The sequence below is a fragment of the Patiria miniata genome, unplaced genomic scaffold, assembly GCF_015706575.1.
Source record: "Patiria miniata isolate m_02_andy unplaced genomic scaffold, ASM1570657v1 HiC_scaffold_16, whole genome shotgun sequence".
NCBI lineage: Eukaryota > Metazoa > Echinodermata > Asteroidea > Valvatida > Asterinidae > Patiria > Patiria miniata.
In genome coordinates, this window is record NW_024037054.1 from 1,806,421 (window position 1) to 1,827,996 (window position 21,576).

Below are 21,576 nucleotides of genomic sequence, written 5' to 3' on the forward strand. Positions count from 1 at the left end.
AGACATAAATAACCAAGGTTATTTGCGTCCGGGGGTGATGTAAATCAATATTAGGTTTTGCCCTTCACCAGGGGTTATTGTCTGTGTGGTTTATGCCTAAACAAGATCCGAACGCGCCCTCTCTTGGCCGACCACAACGCAAACCAATCAATTAAATGAGACTGGTACCTGCACTCCTCGACTATTTACATGTACCAAAAAATGTATTCATTCAGGAACGTACCTGCGTGATGTTTGTTCGTTACCCAGCTACTAGTGGCGCAGGTTTTGACACAATGCAGAATTATTGATTGACGGATGTTTATCAAAGTTATTGATCTTTTTATAAACACATAATTCACTATTTAGGAGGTCATTTTTGGCAATGAAGTAGTTGAATTGATAACTCCGTGTATGCAGTAGAAATAGTTTAATTTGACGAACTCCCCGGTACGATTTAACAGAGAAAATGTAGCAAATTGCTCCGTCATCAATTGGATTGCCCGTCGTCGTGGTCTGCTCTGGTCATACCGGTCATGCTGTTTTGCTGGTGCCTTTCAGTTTCATGCAGGTTGGTCAATCAGTAAGTCGTACTCCATGCTGAGGAAAGATTCCCATATCTGGCCATCACTTTTCACCCTGTGCACAAACCCTGTGGGACTGGTCTGAAATAAGCCTGTTGCGGGTACCCGCCCGCGGAGGCCAAGAACCGGTTCCATTTTATCGGGTCGGGTACCCGTAACCGAATTTATAAATTTCGACGCAACGTCCGAGACAAAAAAAACACAAGTACATGGTACTAACAGAAGATTAACAAAGTTCAGAGTGAGTTTACCGACGATTCCAAAACTCCATTTTGCGGTTTATATTTTGTTTTCAGTTTTATTTAGACTATCTTTGATGCTAGCTCTACTGAGTGGAGCGTTGAATTACGGGTACCCTTCCATACCAACGCTCCACTGATTCGCCATACTTTGGTAGCACCATCACAGTAGCATGCATAGTCACAAACCCACGCGAGGACAAAAAGACCCCCAAAAACCGGTAAAGAGATTACAAATGAGAGAGACAGTTATCCTGGATTGATCTATAAGATACATTCTTGACATTCCATGAGACCTCTTATATTGTTCCCAAACAGCGAACATTTTGGAAAAAAACAGCAAAATAGTCTGAAAACTTACAGTTCAATGTGTTTGCATGGAAGCTCAGTTCTTGAATTAGCTTGTCAATGAGGGCGTCTGACGTGACGTCACCGTCGTTGCTCGATCGCGAAGAAAAACAAGTCGCGCTTTATCAACGACTGTTTCGTGTAATAATACGTGCTCCTTGGGTGTGTTCAAAGCCCATACTGTCGTACGGCGCGGCGCGGATCGGAGCACGTATTATTACACGAAACAGTCGTTGATAAAGCGCGACTTGTTTTTCTTCGCGATCGAGCAACGACGGTGACATCACGTCAGACGCCCTCATTGACAAGCTAATTCAAGAACTGAGCCTCCATGCAAACACATTGAACTGTAAGTTTTCAGACTATTTTGCTGTTTTTTTCCAAAATGTTCGCTGTTTGGGAACAATATAAGGGGTCTCATGGAATGTCAAGAATGTATAGATCAATCCAGGATAACTGTCTCTCTCATTTGTAATCTCTTTACCGTTTTTTGGGGGTCTTTTTGTCCTCGCGTGGGTTTGTGACTATGCTACTGTGATGGTGCTACCAAAGTATGGCGAATCGGTGGAGCGTTGGTATGGAGGGGTACCCGTAATTCAACGCTCCACTCAGTAGAGCTACTTTGATGCGTCTCCAGAAGCCCGAAAGTGGCGAAACACGATAGTATCAACCTATTGTTTGTGTTTGTAATAAAGCTTCTTGTAGTCGCTTTGTCATCGGTGTCTTTAAACTCTTTATTAATCACCTTGCGTTTCTTTTATTTCATAAACTCAGGTGCTGTATATAATAGACATTGAATTTGCAATTCCTATTTTTTACTGACAAATCGACCATTTGCAAATCGGTATACCTGCACAGAAAGCATTATAGAACACAATGGGGTGTTTAGAAACGAAAGCACTTTAATACTTCCGGGTTGGCGTTATAATAAATGAAAACACTTCCGGTTTTTTTTTTTTTTGGGGGGGGGGGCTTTTACGGGTACCCGGGTACCCGACCTTGACCGGTAAAGGGTACCCGGTTCCAGTCAAAACCTAGCTTGAGTAACTCCAGCTGACATGCTCCATATTCATTCTCATGTTACATGTGAATGAATATGGAGCATGTTACATGTGAATGAATATGGAGCATGTTACATGTGAATGAATATGGAGCATGTCAGCTGGAGTTACTCAAGCTAGTCAAAACCGTAAACAGACAGGCCTAGTCTGAAATGTTTTAAGTGTTTTCTCAGTAAAAATTCAAAATTTGTCACTGCTATTTGCTAATTATTTAGGATATCGTCCGGTGCCCCAATATTCGCACAACCAACTTTCTCGGCTCGTATCTTTTTTTCACACAACACGGACCGACGTCAAATCACCATCGATGATCCATCCTCTTATCGCCTTTCTTCTCAATGCAGTTATGCGGAAATCAAAAGCTTTTCCAAGAAGTAATTTGAAAGAAATCAAAGAGAGTGTAAATGATTGCCGTACCGACTAGATACAAAACATAACATTATTGAATGTCCAAGAAAACTAACAAAAACATCGCTACGAATCTCAAATCAGTGTCTCCGTCCAACCCCGAAACGTGAAAGACAACTTTAGTCGACTTTCACTAAACAACAGAGGGCGTAATCAGAATTAAGAAGCACGAAAAATGATGTGCGCTTTATATACAGAGTTGTAACGAGTCACTGATTTTTGTGACTCGAGTCGAGTCGAGTCATTAGGTCAAGAAGGTCGAGTCGAGTCGAGTCAAATATTTAGCTCGAGTCAATTCGAGTCACGAATATTTTAACACTATTTACCAAAATGTATGAAAGGAGGGCATAAATTTAGCCGGCGTTCGAATCCAAGAGGCTTTATAAGAAATCGCCCAAAGCTAATGATGAAACAACGAATTGGAAAATGTGTTTAAAATCCGGTTCCTGAATAGTATTTTGTGCGTTCAAGAACCATAAGGTGGGAGTCTGTGACACGTTGTATGTTTGTAAATGAGCATAAAATTCGCACCGTAGGTCATTGCAAATACTTTTCGCAAAATTGTGCTTTTATTTTTGGGACTCGAGTCTTATTTGCATTCGCTCGAGTCGAGTCTTTTGATGAGGGACTCGAGTCGAGTCGAGTCATTTGCTTGCAGTGACTCGAGTCGAGTCACTTAACCATAGGGACTCGAGTCGAGTTGAGTCACCAAAATAATAAGATCCATAATAAGATCATTACAGATCAAATACGTCTAAGCTGTTGCCGAATGGCAGCATTCAGAAATCGAATTCGTCGTATATAAATCAATTAAACGAATTTAATTTCTGATTAACAAGGTTTGGCGTAGACTAGATAATTGGCGTAGACTAGACGAAATCAATACCCCGGTACGAAAATGTATACTTCTTCTTGAATGTGCTTGAACTGAATTTTGAATTGTCACACAAAAGACGAAATTAAACGTTGGAAGTGCACTAAATCGATGCTGATGGACGAATATGAATATTAGAAACGGTGAATTTGAATGATAAACGTTATAAAATAGCCAGGAAAACCTATATGATCTAAATTAATTCATTTTTTTGGGGAGGGGGGGGGGGGGGTTTAAACCTGCACAGTTGTTACCCACACAAGAAGAATGGTTTTTAGATTACATAAGTTTGTTCAATCTGTACCGAATGAGCATAACTCGTTTATTTTCAACTAACCAAACGAGCTAAATGAGCACATGTATACATTACAGGCCAATTAGATAATTGTTGTATAACATCAAAAGTCTCATCAAATTGTTTGCAAACTTTTTAAGAAGAGAAAATAAATTTATATTCCTGTATTATTTGGAAGCTGTGAGTGGCAGCATTACAACTGCAATCTGTTTCAGCCGAAACCGTTTTACCGTTTTGATTATTCTGAATATAGTTAAGAACCGATTCATTATTTTGTTGTTGCTCCGTCCATTCCGTGAAACCACAAATAACCCAACGGCCCACCCTTTTTTGAGGCTGCATCAAATTTGTATTACTTTTTTTAATTTCAGGCATAACATTTTTAAAAGATGTTTCAGAAGTTCAGATGCTCCACCAGATGCCACGCACTTATGATTATTATTTTTGAAAACATGTTACCCTGAGATAAGAGTTCTGATCTGTGGTTTAACCATCAAATCGATGTTTAGCTAAATACATAACAATGTTAACATTCGATCTTAAATTTATAACGTGATCATTTCATGTTGGACAAAATTGTAACGGTGATATTTTTGCATTCAGATGAGAAATAACAAAAATCTAGAATACAATATGAACGAAGTGTCATCTAGACTATATATAGGAAGAAGAACTCATTGGCCGAGTTTGGGTGGGTCTTTATTGTTCTTGAACACGGCACCGGGGATATCGTTCTTGCAAACAACGTCGGAAAGGTGCATGGTGTGAGATCCTGTTCCGAGTGTAGTGTTCGTGGGTCGTGTTCCCGCCGTTCGAGTGCGAGAACAATAATAATTACTCATGTCAAACCGCCCGAACTCCGAGTCGGATGGCCATTGCGTGAGAAAAGGTTTTTGACTGTGTCAATAGGGGGCGCTATTTCTTAATTTTTTTCCCATGTAGAATTTTTGGCGTTTTTATCCCAGATTTTCTCATTCCCAAACAAACTGTGGATCGGGGAACAAAGTTTTTTCGATATGGTACACTATAATCTACATGGCTGTGAAGTTTTATAAAATTCGGCGAACCAGACCTCGTGGCGAGCGAAAAAAAGGCCTCGTCCCACGGACTAGGTATGGTTGGCCTTGTGCAGGCGCACGCGCCTGTAATATAATTGATTGATTGATGGCAGGTGTATTAGAATGAGCAATAAATGCCGGAGAACATTGTAACAGAAGGGTGGTTTTGTTATGTTTTTGATGGAGGGGTCATTTCAAATATATTTGTCCATGTACTTAAAAATATAGCCATGGCAAAGTGAAGTTATATTGCAAATATTTCTATTTTTGGAGAATCGGTACAAATTTGTAAAATGTTATGTAGTTGGCACATGGTTGATTTTCAGCAACACAAAACAAGTCAGAACTCTTTTTCCATGCATAGGATTTTACTAAGCTTCTTAGACTTTCGACAAAAATATATTATAAGATTTGTGGATTTAATTTATTTACCTCAAATTTTCAATTATGATATGATTTTAAATATTTTGCACGCAGTTGTTTTTACCAAAATCGCAAGAAATTCATTTATTTAATATTTAAACAAAAGTGTATTAAGTAACAATGTCGGATGGCAAAAAAAAAGTTAGTTTATCAAACTAGAGGCCAAAGTTGTGCACATAAACTTATCCTGTATTCAACAAACATCGATCCACATTGTTTTCAGAAGTAGGACACAATGGAGACTCCGTAGAATGACGTTTTCCGTTCGTGCGCAAATTATTGGCACGAAACTTTCGTGGCTGCCAATTTGACTCATCTGCAGACGACGACGTTCTTGGTTCTTCCTTGGCGTTCGATATTGTTCAAATTATTTTTCCATGTAGTTTATTAGTCATTCTTACAATATTAAAGTCCATAACTGTGTAGGGTTTAGTTTATGCAAGAAAAAAATCTGTCAAAGTACTAAGTGCGCGAAAAATGGTCACACGAGGATATATTATCACTTTCTGATGGCTGGTACTGAGTGATACTGATAGGGGTACAACTATACTAGAATACAGGGCCACTCCATTCTATATCCGCGCATCCATGGCTGCGTGGATGCGCAGTCGGTTTTCTATAGCGCCCTCTATTGATTAAAACTTACCGGTACTTCATGCCCACTCCGCATCCACGCATCCAGGCATCCAATAAAGCGCCCTTTATTGATTATAATTTACTTCATGCCCACCCCGCATCCACGCATCCAAGAAAGCGCCCTCTATTGATTAAAATTTAGGCCTACTTCATGCCCACTCTGCATCCGCGCATCCACGCATCCAAGACGGAATGAGTGTGTAGGTTGGGGTTGGTTTTAGATAGGGAAATAAAGTAGTGGGTCCTGCCTAGGGTAAATAAAGTAGAGGGTCCAGGGGTAAATAAAGCGCCCTCTATTGATGACTTTATGCCCATCCACCCGCATCCAAGGCATCCTAAGCTGTCTCACTCAGTATACATTCTAAGTACTATAATTCAACGTCAATAATTCGATGCTATTTGCAAGAAATTTGTGTTAAATGAAATATTGCAATTACTCGTTTTTGGAAACTTCAGTCAATCGTAGTAATTAGCATAGAACATGTGGAGATGACTAGTCTCATTTCAAGGCTTGGTCATATTATGGACTTATCACTCATTTAGAACTCGTACTCGAGTACGCCAACAGCCAGTGAATCATGGAACTTTGTTCGTACATAAATTGAATGTTCATTAACATGACTGTACATGGACAAACGAATGCTAAACATTTTTTAAAAATGTAACATGCGGAAAAGCTGTAGGCTTATGTTCTGTTCACCGAACAGACATAGACCTTTAGTTTTTTTGTTTGTTTCAGTGTTTTGTGTGTGTGTTTTGTGTGTGTGGTTTTTTTTCATGATAAAAAGGTCTGGACATGTCCTTGTGTGAATTAGTCTTATAGTAAATTTTCTTTCTAGTGCCTTAATGATGACTCTGTGACTTTCATCCAATCTTTCAATGTTTTAAACATGTGGTTTATATATTTTGTGTTTGTTACCAGGCAGTAAAACATGAGTAACTTCAATATTACAGCACCTAATGCCGGCAATTCTGCCATTTCACTTGGTGGAGAATGGAGGAACCATGACCGGATGGAGGTAGGTACAAATGACAAAATGTAATGCCTCTTATTGGCTCTAGTTACCTATCAGAATTTGTTTCATTGGGACTTGCTCTTTCCAAAAGCAGGTGCTTCTGGACAAAGATTGAAATTGAGGTTTTTTGGCAAATTTGTGATCCTAAATACTGTTAAAGTTCCACACCATAATTTGCCTTTAGAGGTCACTTTATTCATGATTCGTAGAGGTTATCAGTGCCAGAAATGCAAGACATCATCGCATATATTAGAAACCTCCTCTTCTCGTAGATTCAGGTTTTTTTTTACAAATCTTTTGTTAATAATGAATATCAATCAGTTTATTGTCATAGTTGCTTTCCTATGCTGCATTCTTCAGAAAATTGGGAGTTGTGAATACCTGGCTTGTGATTTGGTTTCACGTTAAGGGCATTTTTCTAAAATTTAGTTAAAAATGACGGGAAGTTTTTTGGCCTGGAAAAACAGCACAAGTGCCCTGACTTGACAGAACAAGTGCTTATTCCCCAGTCAAGGGCCACAGTGTGCATGGAGCCTGTGAAAGGAAGTTTGATGAAAGGACAGACTCTTACAATGGATGTTTCAAAAATCAATGAAGAACATTACAATACAATGAGTTGACAAAACCACAACACACTGGTAATTAATGGTCCTTTAACTCGAGGCTTACCCTCATCAAGCCTCATTCTGTCTTTCCAGCTTTTCTTTTTTTATAGAAAGCGTCTATTAAGCCAGGCTTTCAGGTATAACATGAATGACCCTATAGTGGAAAAGGAATTACACTACATGTAGGTCTTACTGAAGCTGTCAGTCAAGATACAGTAGATAAACAGCTTATGGCTGGAACTCTATTTAGACTTAATTAAATAGCATATTGTGTGCAAGTTGGCTGAGCTGCTCCTGAGCTTGTATTGTGAAGACATTGAGATGACCTTTCACACTCGAACAGTCCTAATCAGAATTACTTGTTCATTACATAAAAGTTACAGATTTGTACACAATTAACAGTAATGGAATAAGTACGAGATGTTTATATTGGAAAACCGTGTAGGAGTTGATTTGGGTACTACAGAATATTTTGGACTGATATGAAAATCTTTTATCACTCTACATACGTGTTCATGTATGTAGGTTCTTTTAGTGTCCAGACATTTTTGGGATGCATTTGTATTATCTTTTCAGTATTTTTACACAGTTTACTTTTGAGTTTACAACAATAAGTAGAGAGGGTAACACATAGCCAATACATTGCTGGAGTGCTGGGTGGTTGCAATGTTTTGAACTGTAAATGGTTCTTCATCACGTTGAAACAAAAACAAACAAACGGTCTTAATTGTCTTTTTAGGTCTCATAAAAAGAAACATGTATCGTGATTAGATACTTGTGTGAAAAGTGTGAATTAAACTTGATGCAGGGGGAGATGGAAGTATTGGTGTCCATAGTGTTAAGGGATTGAGAGCATCAGAGCGGTCAATGCTGCATGCTTCAATGAGAATGCTTCACTGAAAAGGGAACGGGAGGGTATACATGTACACTTCAAAAGTTGAAGGTTTGGGGTTTTGAGACATGGTTCAAAATCATTATTTTCGTCAATCAAAGTCCTTTTTGAGTACAGATACATTGCAGAGATGTAGAGTAGTCAAGTCTACCCTCATCAATCATGCACATGTGAGGTTATATTTCTTGAATCAACATCTGATGTGAGCAATGAATTGTCAGATTGTGGGACAGAATTTGGATTAGCAACCCCATGTGCTGCTGTAAGCGTGCTGTCTATCAGACTAGGACTGTGGGATGTGTTTATTTATCCCCCCAAAATGCACTGTTCATGAGAGTTTGCAAATGCATTTCATGAATGAAATGTCCATTTGGCTTATTATTCATCATACATGTACACATTCTTCTTTCATATCATATGATTGTTTCTTTCATTGATCAATGTTCTGACTCGCCAGGGAAATGTAATTTTGAGTATTTGTTGTGTTATAGTGTTTCAGTGATTTATCCAGACTTTGATGATTTTTCCTCGTATCCCCCGATAAGAAACACCCCTTTCAAGACTGTGACATTATTTGCAAAAAACACACAACCTTCCAACCTGATGTCCAAAGTGATGTAAACAACTCCTTGTGTTTCTGTCTGCAGGGGGCTGATTAGTTACACGTACATGTATGTGTAATTAAACAAATTACTGAAACCCTTCAATCTTACGTATTCCTCATTGTTTCAGATCCAGTTGTACTATGTAGAATCATGGAGGAAGAAAATGGTAGAATCCTCCTGTTTGTATTTGATCTGTGGTAATGGGGTTAATGAAGTGCATCTTAAACTTTGGTTAACTGAGACGTGTAATATATTGTATTTGTTTTTCCACAGGCCAATAAATATAAAATGAGTGGATTGGCTAGCAGGTCTAAGAAGAAACAAAAGAGTAAGAGCAGTGGAAAGGGAGACCAAGCACGACCTCAGTAAGGACCAAAGCTGTTTTTGTTACACAATTCTTCAGCCCTTAACTGTTGAATCATGTCAGCTTTCGTGACTGTCATCATAGTCAGTTGCCACTGTTTAGGTTGAGGGCTGTTACACCCCAACTATGGTAATGGTCCCAACAATACTTGGGCCGGTCCCTACTGGGACAGAATAGTTGGGAAATCCCAACTACAGTTGGGACAAACCCAGCAGGAGGTCTTGTGTTGAATTTACTGATGCATGCCTGAAGAGCTATTGACTATGGTGTGTCCAACGTTTCAAAATTCAATGTTTCACAAATTTGCGTGCGATGTTCAAAATGTGCATGTGCGTGATGTTTTACAACTATATGTGTGATGTTCAAATATGTGAATTGACCGATTTGATTATGGGCTGTTTTGAGAGATGAATTATTTCTGCTTAATATTTCAGAGCTCAATTTCCCTCACTGTTTACAATGCTATAGTTTGGGACTGGCCCAACTATAGATGGCACCATTGCCATAGTTCAGGCGTAAAAGGGCAATCAACCTTTTCCTGTAAACTTTCTGACGATGTTTTGGAATCAATTGGAATTGCATTAGTAGTAGCAGGGTGGGGCATATGATAGATATATTAAAAGGACTAACTGCATATGTACCTACATGTAGGTATCAGCTCAAAAAGCTGTGTTGGTGTATACATTAGATCGCTAGATTAATTGGGAGATCATCCAATGATTGCTTTCAGATTTAAGTTTTTCACACTTTGGCTTTAGCCGAAGTGATTGAAAACATACTACCCAGCCTGACCCAACTCAACGTAACTATGATGACAAATCCAAACTGAGCCAAATCCAAGTCAGTTTTTGGTTGAGTAGGTCTGTGGTTGGGGACAGGTTTATCTTGCTGACCTAGTGGATGCTGTCCTAGTGCAAGGGCGGATCCAGGGGGGGGGGGCCAAAGGGGGCCATGGCCCCCCCCCCCCAAACAAACCCAATTTTTGTTTTGTTTAAGTGACGTCGCAATAGAGGCAGGCGATGAGTACACCACCATCTTTTCCTCAAAAAACAATGGTTAAAGTGGTTAGAAATTGCCTCAGATTGCACCACAGAGCATCTAGAACCCAATTTTTTTTTTGGGTCCCACTTAAGGGCCCCGAACCCCACGCCATAAATATTTGTGGCCCACTTTTTGGGGAACCAAATTTTTTTGGCCCCACCCCAAAAATTGTGTTCTGGATCCGCCCTTGTCCTAGTGGATGGTGTTACTCTCGCTGCATAGTATGTACATGCTGGAGCATTGTGCTGTGATTCATTGAAACAGGAAAGCCATTCTGAACTTGCTGAGAATGTCTCATGCTATAGGCCTATCATCTTGGTTAGTTCACCTTGTCTTCGAGAAGAGAGCTGTTATTGGCAGATGTTTGTGTGTTATATTAAAAGAAATTGTGATTTTTACTGACCGTGGCTACCAGTGTATTTTCATATCCATAAACGAATTACTGCATGGCTATGCCAGAATTTAGCAGATGGATGTTAGCAATGTCTAATACTGTAGAGATTATTAAAGAATATAATGTGTGAAATTGTCCTTGTCATTTGAGGCATGGTAATAAAACAAATCACTACATGTCTATGACATCAACTTGTCTGGTTTCTGAACTTGATCCATTAGATCAGAGCCAAGCTCCCAGCAAAGAAGGAATTCCTCCCCAACAAGTCAAACCCCATCTAGCAGTGCCCCGCCTGGTGTAAAGCCCCGATGTGATAGGGTGTACGACGTTGAGCAAGAGCCTACAGCCAGGAAACAGCTGGAGAACCATCTGCCACTCAAGAAGACCAAGGCTGTCTCACGAGATGAACAGGTGGGTAAACATTGACTTATTGAGGCCATTTCAAGCCAAAGGTTTTAACAACATAATTGATTTAAAGTGTGTACATGTATACCAATTGGTAAATGTAAACGTGCTTGTTTCATGCACGCCAAAGCATTTGTGGTTTGAAAACATTGGAAGAAAAAACTTAAATGTGCAGCATTTGTGTGGATAACAAAATGTCTCTTGACAATGATGAAAAGTGCTTAATATGTGAGGTAATATTTGTAATTAAAATGTTTTATTTGAATTTTCACTATTTGCTTATCGTAACATGTACTGTACTTTATTTGCAATTTGACAATAGCACTATTACTCTGAGATCCTCTCTCTTGTGCTAGTTAAGGCCTTTTCACATTGTCCAAAATCTCCGGTTTGGAATCGGTTCCAATACCGAGATTTGTTCAACCCTTTTCCCATCCTTCTAAAATGTCAACCCGGTTCCGACCTGGGTAGCATGCTCTAACCGGAGGGTTGAAAATAGGATCGAAATTGCATTTTGAAATTCACGATGGTGTGTAAGTTTGTTTCTGCATTCAATAGGGACGTTGAACAATAGAGGACAATAGGGTTCCCAATTCCTGAGAGTTCCCCAATTTGGATTTGTGTACAAAAACATGTGGGAGGTCCTCCTAAAAAGTTTAAGTACAAACAAAAGAGGGACAATAGGGGGCCCTGATTGCAGGCAAATACACATGTGATCTGTTACACGGTACCCTCTGGAGACATGTGCACAATAGGGAACAAAAGATTGTATGTGTCTCCACAGAGCAATTTCTATAGGTGAATACGTCTCCACAAGGTTATCATGAAATAAATATATAGATGTATGGATACAAAAGACAATCCTCTAGTCTTCCAAGAAGCAGGAAAGATCAAAGACTGGCTCTAACAAAAGTAGGAAAAGATCAAAGGTTTACTGGAACACAAGTCACCAGTAGAACAAATGAAACATCATAAAAGATTAGAAAAAGGGAAGATAATGCAAATGCAAAACATAGTCATAAAATAAAAATGATACTATAGCCCAAGACTTCTTTTTGGGTCGTGGTTACATCCACCCCTTTCTTAACTTGCTTCCTCCGGGAGCAATGGAAAAGAAAATGAGGCAATATATCTAATAGTTAAAACTCTTCTTCTAATACTCGGCAAACATCCGAGGCGTTTGGAATTGCCGGCTAAACACAGGTTTTCCTCTCTCCTCAAACTTCATCCGCACGGGTGGTTTTGACACTCGAGTGGAGCGTCTGACAAAGCTTGACTCGGAATCAGAAGTTTCTGTCACAATGGCCATTAATAGGTTGGGTTGGCACTGGGTCATTTGCAGGCTCGTTTGATGGAGAATCCTCAGTGGATGGACATTGCGTCTTATCTCTAATGATGAGTTGATCCTGAGGAATTGATGGGGAAGTCACAAATACTGGTGAAATGAGAGGACTGTCCACTGTAGGTGGTTCACTCAAATCTGCGTCTGGCAGCGAAGATGGTGTTTGGGTTTTGGACAACTTTTCAATGCCGTCATGTATCAGTCTCACAAGGAGACTGAGGCTGTTCTGTGGACAACTTCTCAGCATCAACACGTACATGTACGTCACGAGAAGGTGGAGGCTGTTCCGCGATTGAGTTTGGTTCCTCCCCCGAACAGGTATCTACCGACAGGGTGGTGTCTGGTTGATGCCGAGGGACGAACTCTGGGGCCTCTGAGGATTTTGAAGGATTCAGGGCGGTTAGAGTTAATTTCCTAAGTAATGTGAGCGTGAAATTGAATAATTGGCTTTTCCGCAAAGTGCGGAAAAGCCTTTGTTTTTGTGCTGGTTTTTTTTTCTTTCTTTCTTCTTCTATTTGTTCCATTTCAAAGTCCAGTGACTTTGTGCACGTGTTTTCTGGCCTCCACTTTTGGCATTAATCTTTGTCATACATTATTCAAAGTCAGCATAGGCATAGTCCCTAAAGCAAAGATGTGTCCCGAAGATTGACGTCATGATGACGTCATCATGGGTCACGTGACGTCATCATTCGTGTGCAAAGTCCTATATCTACAGAACTGTCGGTCCGATTGGGTTGAAACTTGGTATGTAGGTAGACCGGGATGTGTTATAGATGAAAATTGAGGTGACATCATGATGACGTTATCATGGGTCACGTGACCTTATCCTAAAAGTGCATATTGTAAAGTCCTATATCTAGAGAACTGTAAGTCCGATTGGGTTGAAACTTGGTATGTGAGTAGACCGGGATGTGTTATAGGCAAAAATTTAGGTGACGTCATCATGACGTCATTGTGTGAGTTTATATGAATTTTTGGATTTTTGGACCTTTAAGCCATATCTCAGGAACGCAACATGCAAAATTCAAAATTCTTTTATGTATTATGTTTGTTAGGTAACAGGTATATGCACAAAATTCTGAAAAATGTGTGACGTCATCATGACGTCATCAAAAATGCGATTTTTGAAAACACATATAAGGGAACGTCCGATCGTCATGAAACTTGGTGGATAGCTAGATAATGGTACCAGTATGCAAATTCCGAAAAGACGTCACCATGACGTCATCAATTGATTTTTTATAATTTTTTTCATATTTACAATTTCATTGCGCTTCCAAAATTTAACACTTCCTTTCATTGGATTGATTTCAACCTTAGTACAAACCAAGACCACAATGCAAAAATGTGCATTGACAAGTGACATCATGATTATGTCATCATGTCATACAAAATAAAATTAGCGGAAAAGCCCTATGTTCTGTTTTCAAACAGACATAGATCTCTCGTTGTAATTTCACTTCTTCTGGGCTGGCTTGTGTGATGTTACAGAGTGCCAGGCAGTACCAGTTAGGCCGTGGCATGGTCCTGACCAAAGGAAGGAGTAAGGTGGCAGTAACCATCAACACAGGTGAAGACGAGGAGATTCCTAGGAGCATACCCAGAGTGGCACACCAAGGGTGAGCAGTCAATCCTTGCCTATTCAAATGTCAAATAAGAATCAACACACAAAACAGTTGAAAACAATGACATTTTTTTTTTCAGACATAATTACGTCATCCTGTATAAAAACAAGCAATTTAATATAAACGTTCGTTTTCATTTTTCTTTTAACAGGCCAACAGTTGATCCAGAAAGGTAGGATGATATATTCAATCCTTCTTAGAAACAATCTGAAGTCCAATCTTTTGTTTTTAGACCATTTATCATTTATTATTTAGACCAAATCGTTTGTAGCTATAGAGTAACGAAGTGGGACGTCATTTAAAACCGAAAAAGTGTAGTGCAAACGAATGGAGTAAGCGTGCGTGTTGGTTCACCGGCTGAATCACGCGCTAATGTCTTTCACACACATTTTGTGCGTGTGACGTATTCACTTCAGTACTAATTATGTCAAGTGGACTAGAGCTTAGTGGTGACAAGTTAATTTACAAATGGTAGGGGTCGTAGGCAGAAAATGTCTGATGATCATAAGGCTTTTAAATAATAGGCCTAACATTCGTTATTTGAATATTGGCATCAAAATGCAATTGTTGAAGCTCTGTGTGCCATGATATGTGGAGTTTCTCCAAAGTGTGGCACCAGATGGATGATATAAGATTTGAGGCTTTGCATGGTGGGGTATCGGTATCGTTTCGGTTTTGCGGTAACACCATGTGGTAATAACTACTGCTTAGAAGATATTAGTTCTGAGAAGAACTTGTCCTGCTTATTATCAACTTGCTAAGTAGTTTTTGTAAGTTCTAAAAGAACTTGTCTTTGGTCTCAACGTTTCGACTAGCCTGCTCTAGTCATCGTCAGGAGACTGAAGATAGTTGGAGATGCTACTCCTTAAGTAGGGTTTGTTAGGATTAGGAGTGCTTGCTGGGCATGCCCTGCTCGCTCGACTGTGTCAGTTGGCTGTGAGCCTTGGGCATTGAGTTGAGGGATGCCCGCTGAGCGTCCTGCTCGCTCAGGTGTGTCAGTTGGCTGTGAGCCACGGGTGTTGCAACTTGGAATAACTGAATGCCATATGTGGCTTATGAAGTAGCCGATATCTTGTGGGACAGTGTCATGTTTGTGGATCTCAATAGCCTCGCACAACACTTAACAAAGCTCCTACACCCACTCGTGGGAAAAACGCCTCACCATGTACCCAATTCAGCAGGGTTCATCAACACCATAAAGGGAATTAAATTACAATCCGCAGACATGCTAGTGAGTTTTGATGTCAAATCTTTATTCACTAATGTTCCGACTGAAGAAGCATGCCTCGTAACCAAGTCGATACTCGAACAAGATGGCACACTCACGGAAAGAACCAGCTTAACGCCAGATCAAATCTATGATCTTCTCCTGACTTGCGTAAAGTCTACGTACTTCCAATGGAGAGACAATTACTATCAACAGGCTTCAGGCACTCCTATGGGGTCTCCAATTTCCCCAGTCCTGGCTAACATCTTCATGGAAGATTTCGAGCAAAAAACTTTGGCAACAGCTCAATTCCAACCTAAGTTATGGCTTCGATACGTAGATGATACATTCATCATATGGCCACATGGCCCGGACAAGCTTGATGGTTTCCTCCGCCATCTCAACCAACAACACCCGAGTATACAATTCACCATGGAAACTGAGACATCCGATTCATTGCCTTTCCTTGATGTACTCATTTCCAAACGGGCCGATGGTTCACTTGGACACTCTGTGTACAGGAAACCTACACATACAGACCGATACCTCAATGCTCGTTCATTCCACCCACCATCAGTGAAAACCTCGGTGAACCGCACCCTACTTCGAAGGGCACATATCATCAGTGATGATGAACACCTACAATCTGAACTGAAGCACCTCAATAAAGTGCTAAGAGACAATGGGTACAAACCTAAGAATCACAGCCTCGCACCGGATTCGAGCATGTCTCAGACCCTGAACACACCCGATATGCCGGTTGCAGTCCTTCTGTATATTGGCCATGCATCACACAAGATCCAGCGAATCCTCCGTGAAGCCAATATTAAGGTCTACTACCGAACTCGCAATAAACTCGAAACGAAATTGTACACCCACAAAGACAAGCACAACCCGAGAAGTCAAGCAGGAGTTTACCGAATTCCTTGCTCATGTGGCAAAGTGTACATTGGCGAGACTGGCAGAGACCTCACTACCAGGCTTAAAGAACACATAGCTCACGGCCGCAGAGGGGAACTTGACAAATCGGCAATTGTCAAACACTCTGCTGATCTGGATCATGTTGTTGATTGGGAACAAGCGGAAATCATAGCCCCAGAGAAACACTGGTACACCCGTCGTATCAGAGAAGCTATTGAGATCCACAAACATGACACTGTCCCACAAGATATCGGCTACTTCATAAGCCACATATGGCATTCAGTTATTCCAAGTTGCAACACCCGTGGCTCACAGCCAACTGACACACCTGAGCGAGCAGGACGCTCAGCGGGCATCCCTCAACACAATGCCCAAGGCTCACAGCCAACTGACACAGTCGAGCGAGCAGGACGCTCAGCGGGCATCCCTCAACACAATGCCCATGGCTCACAACAAACTGACACACCCGAGCGAGCAGGGCATGCCCAGCAAGCACTCCTAATCCTAACAAACCCTACTTAAGGAGTAGCATCTCCAACTATCTTCAGTCTCCTGACGATGACTAGAGCAGGCTAGTCGAAACGTTGAGACCAAAGACAAGTTCTTTTAGAACTTACAGCAGGACTGTTCTAAACAGAACAAAAACTACTTAGCAAGTTGATAATAAGCAGGACAAGTTCTTCTCAGAACTAATATCTTCTAAGCAGTAGTTATTACCACATGGTGTTACCGCAAAACCGAAACGATACAGATGGATGATGTTTTGTAAACAGTTACAAGAATTGCCATTTTTTTTCATCTGTGTTTACACATTATACAGCATCACATCCACACCACGCCATTGCACATCATTATGTTTTGTGTCAAACCACAGTGTATATCACTTTACACATGATTACATCTACATGTATGTATGTCGCATCGTATTAGCATGCCATCTTTTGAAGTCCTATTACTGAACACCACAATGGCGACAATGGTTTTGCTTATTTGTTCTATTTTCTTATTGTGTTTATGTTTTTCTGTTTCTCTTCTTTTCACTCTTGTGCTAAGATCATGACAACAATCGCGCACTATTTATACATTTGTAAAATAGCTTGTAAAAAACACAAATATATATGTTTTGTAGCTTGAATTCTTATATTGCAAGGAAGGATTTATTCAACACAATTCACACTTAGTGTTTAAAATTTTAAAACCAGAAAAAAAGTTGTTGTTTTTTTCAAGAAATGTAAGCAAAATTGGTTTAAAGAGAAGTTGATCCTTGTAAAGAGTGTGTTAAGAAGATTTAGGATGAGCAGGTGCATGACAGCGTTTTGGTGAAATAGTTGGAAGCCCTGGGAAATTTTGAACATGAAGGTAAAATAGCAATTCAGAGTCCGTTCTAACACGCATGGTCTTTTCCCTAGAATTAATCTAGCAATTCTGCCAAAGTAAAATGGACTCTAAAAAAGTGCCAACCAAAAATTTTGTGAACATTTCCTGCTCACTTTCAATCTGTTTGCACATTTCTCAATTTCAACATACCGTATCACAAGTCTGTGGTAATTTATTAAATTGTCATTCAATTTGTCCATCTTGTGCCTGTTGAGCTCTCTTTCTGGCCCACAATGTAGCAAAAAACGAAATGGAGACAGTTCCCTTGTTGAATTGTAATATTTGAGTTTGTGCTGGTCACTAAAAAACCTCTACATGCAAATGTACGGCTTGGAGCAGTAAGTGGTTAATGGAATGCTGTTTTACCTTCAGTCAAAAATAAGAGCATCTAACCTTACCATTGATTATACCATCATCTTGTATCGTCATTTCACTTTTTTTCACATAATTTTTTTTTCTTCATTGGTTTGGTAATGAATCTTTGAAAATTCACTCTTCTGTTAAAGGGCACCAAAGTTTTATCAGTGACAGTTTGAGAAATGATTTGTTCCTTCAATTGAATTTCTCTTGATTCCATCATCTCAAACTGTCAGTATGACTTCAAATACATGAATCAATTGGTAGATTTAAGAGTCCATTTTATAACTGGAAGTGTCTGGAACTCACATTATTCTGCATTTCTCCACTATTAATCGAGCATTTCTTCACTATTAATTAACTTTTTAATGGGCAATTCTTGCCAAATCATGTTAACTGACATTTAAACTAATGAATACCCTGCACTCCTTATCCTAATTAGGGGTGTGCATTTACAGGTAGTACAGGAATCGGATACCGGATTGAAAAAAAAAATGGGTACTCGGGTACCTGTTAAAGAAAGGCAACCCCAAAATTTCCATCTCAGAAGTAGCTGTTCATAAAGGTCCGCACGATGCAAGTGTGTACAGTCTGGAACTCACATTTATTCTGCATTTCTCCAATACGAATTAAGCATTTCAATACGTGTAGCTTTACAGTATACATGTAATTGCATTTTCGCAAGCGTCATGAACATGACTCTGTTCATGACATCAGCTGTCGGGTACTCAGGTACCCGGTTTTCATGCACAGCCCTAATCCTCATTACAGTGTGCCTTTTTAATAGACAGTTGATCAAGATTCCATTTTTCATTTGTTGTAATAGATGTTATGATACCAGACCAAATTTCTTTCGCAGTCAGGAAATAATTTTTTTCCTTATAATTCAAACCCCCAAAATATTCAGTCTAGAATCATGGCTTGTGCACAGTAGATTTTCCCCTAGGTTTCACTTGTTTCATAAAGCATGAATCCAGTCTTTTTCTTTGTCATTGCTCATGCTTGCAAAGCATTACCAGCAAATATCTTCCATTATTCCCTTGGAATGCAGTGCCATCCAACATGTACATGTATCCAACACTGTCATGTATCAGTATTTTGGATGGGATCTACAATGCTGAAAGGCAAACAGTAGGAATCATTGGCCAGTGCTGATTGGTGGATTCAGGGTAGTTAAAGTGATATTCAACATTTGTTATGGCTAGATACTGGGGACAAGACATACATGTACATGTGTATGTATACTATACACATTTTCCCTTGGTATTAACATACATGTACATCTACTCAGCTATTTTCAATACAGCTAATGAATGACAAGGGCTGGGTGGTTAGTTTATAAAATTACAATTATTGCTATACCTTTGTACTTTTTAGATGAGAATCACTTGGGTGATTTTTACTGTTGTTTTTCTTTCGCTGTGTTCTGGCAAAACCAGAGTCTTCTGCGTAGAGCTTGAAATAGAGAGTCAACAAAAAAATGATGTTGGTGATTTTCAGTTTGGTTTTTGTTTATTGTTGGTTTGTTTTTGCTGGTTTTTTTTTTGGGGGGGGGGCTTACTATTTCTAAAATATATATACCATAAAATTGTTACACCATATTTCTGCCTCTAAATGCGATTTGTTATGATGTATACCACTCTCTCTGCTATGTTGATGAGAATTTTGCTAATGACTTAATTTACCAGCATCAATTTGCCAAGGAAAGTCTGTTCTCAGCAATTAAACACCATTGTAAACAGGAAGGTCCATTTTTTTTTAACCATATTTAAAAATAAAGCTATTTTTACTAGCTGCCCAGGAGAGCCAGTTTTGACAGAGCACATCACATTTTATACCTTATTACATACATGTACATACTTTCTTAGGTATTATGCATAACTTTTCAGTACTTACTTGTTACTAATCACGATGTATTTGTTGGTTACTTACAATTTTTTTCTTTTTTGTCTCTTGTGCATTGTGCTGTGTTTCTCCTTGGTGTTGGGACTACTGTACTGCAATTCTACTAATCCTGCAAACTATCGACATGGCAACGATGCATTCTTTTTTTGGGAACATTTGCCCAAACCCATTTCTTTCAATTGGCTGTTGATGTCCCATCCTTGGTTATTGTTCATCATATTTTTGGTTTGGGGGGGGGGGGTAATCTGTGCATATCAAATTTTGTATTTCGTACTGAAGTGCAAATTTCCATTCCTTGTTCCGGCAACAAAATCAAGAAAATCCTGGTGCTCAATCAAAACTTCAAAGGCTTCTCCATCAGAGTTTAATGTCTGGTGGTGTAGACCTATTCAATCTTTTCCCTGATGATGGCAATGAGGGTAATGTCCCAGGTTATAGGGCAAGAACCTCTAGACCAAACACAAGGGCATCGTCTGCTGCAGTCAGCTTACAGTAAGTCTGTATGTTTGTTGGTCACATTAACTCGTCTGCAAATATTCTGCTTTATCCAGATTTTCTCTGATTTTATCTTTTTGTGTGTGAGACTAATTGTGTATTGAACTAATAATTATTTCAGGGCAAGAAGGAAGGATATCCTTTTAGCACAAATTATATAGCCACCTGCTTAAACTTATTTTTGCATTTTTTTTTTAAATTATAGCTATATTTGGAGTAAATTCAGTGAAGACTTTTTAATATTCACAAAAATGATTAAACATGTTCAGTTATGTTTGTTTTTTTGACTTAATGCTTAAAAAACCCCAAATATTCACAAAATTGAAAAGTACACCCGGAGTCATGTTGAAGATTGGCATTTTTAACAATATTGACCTTAGACAACAATAACAACCCCCCCCTTGATCATCTTTAAGCCCAGACATGATGATCTCAGAAGTTGCTTTCTGTTCCTTGTCATCCGGTAGTTATATCATGAAAGCTTCAGATGTGATTTGACTATCTTTTGTTAAAACTTACTTCACTCAGACACTCCATTCTATCCCCTTGGACAGAAACCCACATTATGGGTTATCAGACTGAGTAATCATTGTCTTGGCATGATTTGTATGTTTACAGAGAGGCTTTGATAGTACAGTTACAGCAGCAGGTTTCAGACTTAACACTTTTTCTGGAGGAAGAGAGACTCAACCACAGGGCAACTAAAGATAAGGTAAAGGGGTTAGCATATTTGTCTTACAAGCCTTCTCAGTACCATATACAATATAGTGTCACTCTCACAACATGATGGTGTCCATAAAAATTTTTTTTTTTGGAATAGGTGTTATAGCAATTTTCGGCCACCGGGGTTGACCTTTAAGTTTCAAAGATGGCATCTGTATGTATAGTTTCCCTTCAAATAGAGAGAAAATAATGCCAGCTTGTCAGTCCTCAAAGCTCATGATGGGCTTTCATTAATTTTCATAAATGACTGAAATTAGAGGAAAATTCAATCCATGAACATGGATAGGCATGTTGAGAAATGTTGCGGTGGGTATTGAGTATTGCATTATGGAATATTGCATCCACAGTTTTCGGTAACAGCATTACCAACATCTGTCCTTTCGTGGTTCATTAATTT

At 39.4% G+C, this 21,576-nt stretch overlaps 1 protein-coding gene across 4 annotated transcripts in view; it reads left to right on the forward strand.

Moving 5' to 3' along the window:
• Window positions 1-220: 220 nt before the first annotated feature.
• Window positions 221-21,576, forward strand: part of LOC119722635 (paramyosin, long form-like) — a 34,836-nt gene continuing 13,480 nt past the window's right edge. The window contains exons 1-8 of one of the 4 annotated variants that reach the window (XM_038192849.1): window positions 221-562; window positions 6,828-6,924; window positions 9,297-9,388; window positions 11,044-11,233; window positions 14,061-14,188; window positions 14,346-14,366; window positions 20,241-20,453; window positions 21,075-21,168. In XM_038192849.1, the coding sequence (XP_038048777.1) occupies window positions 6,838-6,924; window positions 9,297-9,388; window positions 11,044-11,233; window positions 14,061-14,188; window positions 14,346-14,366; window positions 20,241-20,453; window positions 21,075-21,168 (825 nt within the window). In that variant the 5' untranslated portion in view covers window positions 221-562; window positions 6,828-6,837. Of the gene's footprint in view, window positions 563-783; window positions 805-6,827; window positions 6,925-9,296; window positions 9,389-11,043; window positions 11,234-14,060; window positions 14,189-14,345; window positions 14,367-20,240; window positions 20,454-21,074; window positions 21,169-21,576 lie in introns of those variants that run through there. The other 3 variants (XM_038192850.1, XM_038192851.1, XM_038192852.1) reach the window with 3 other exon arrangements.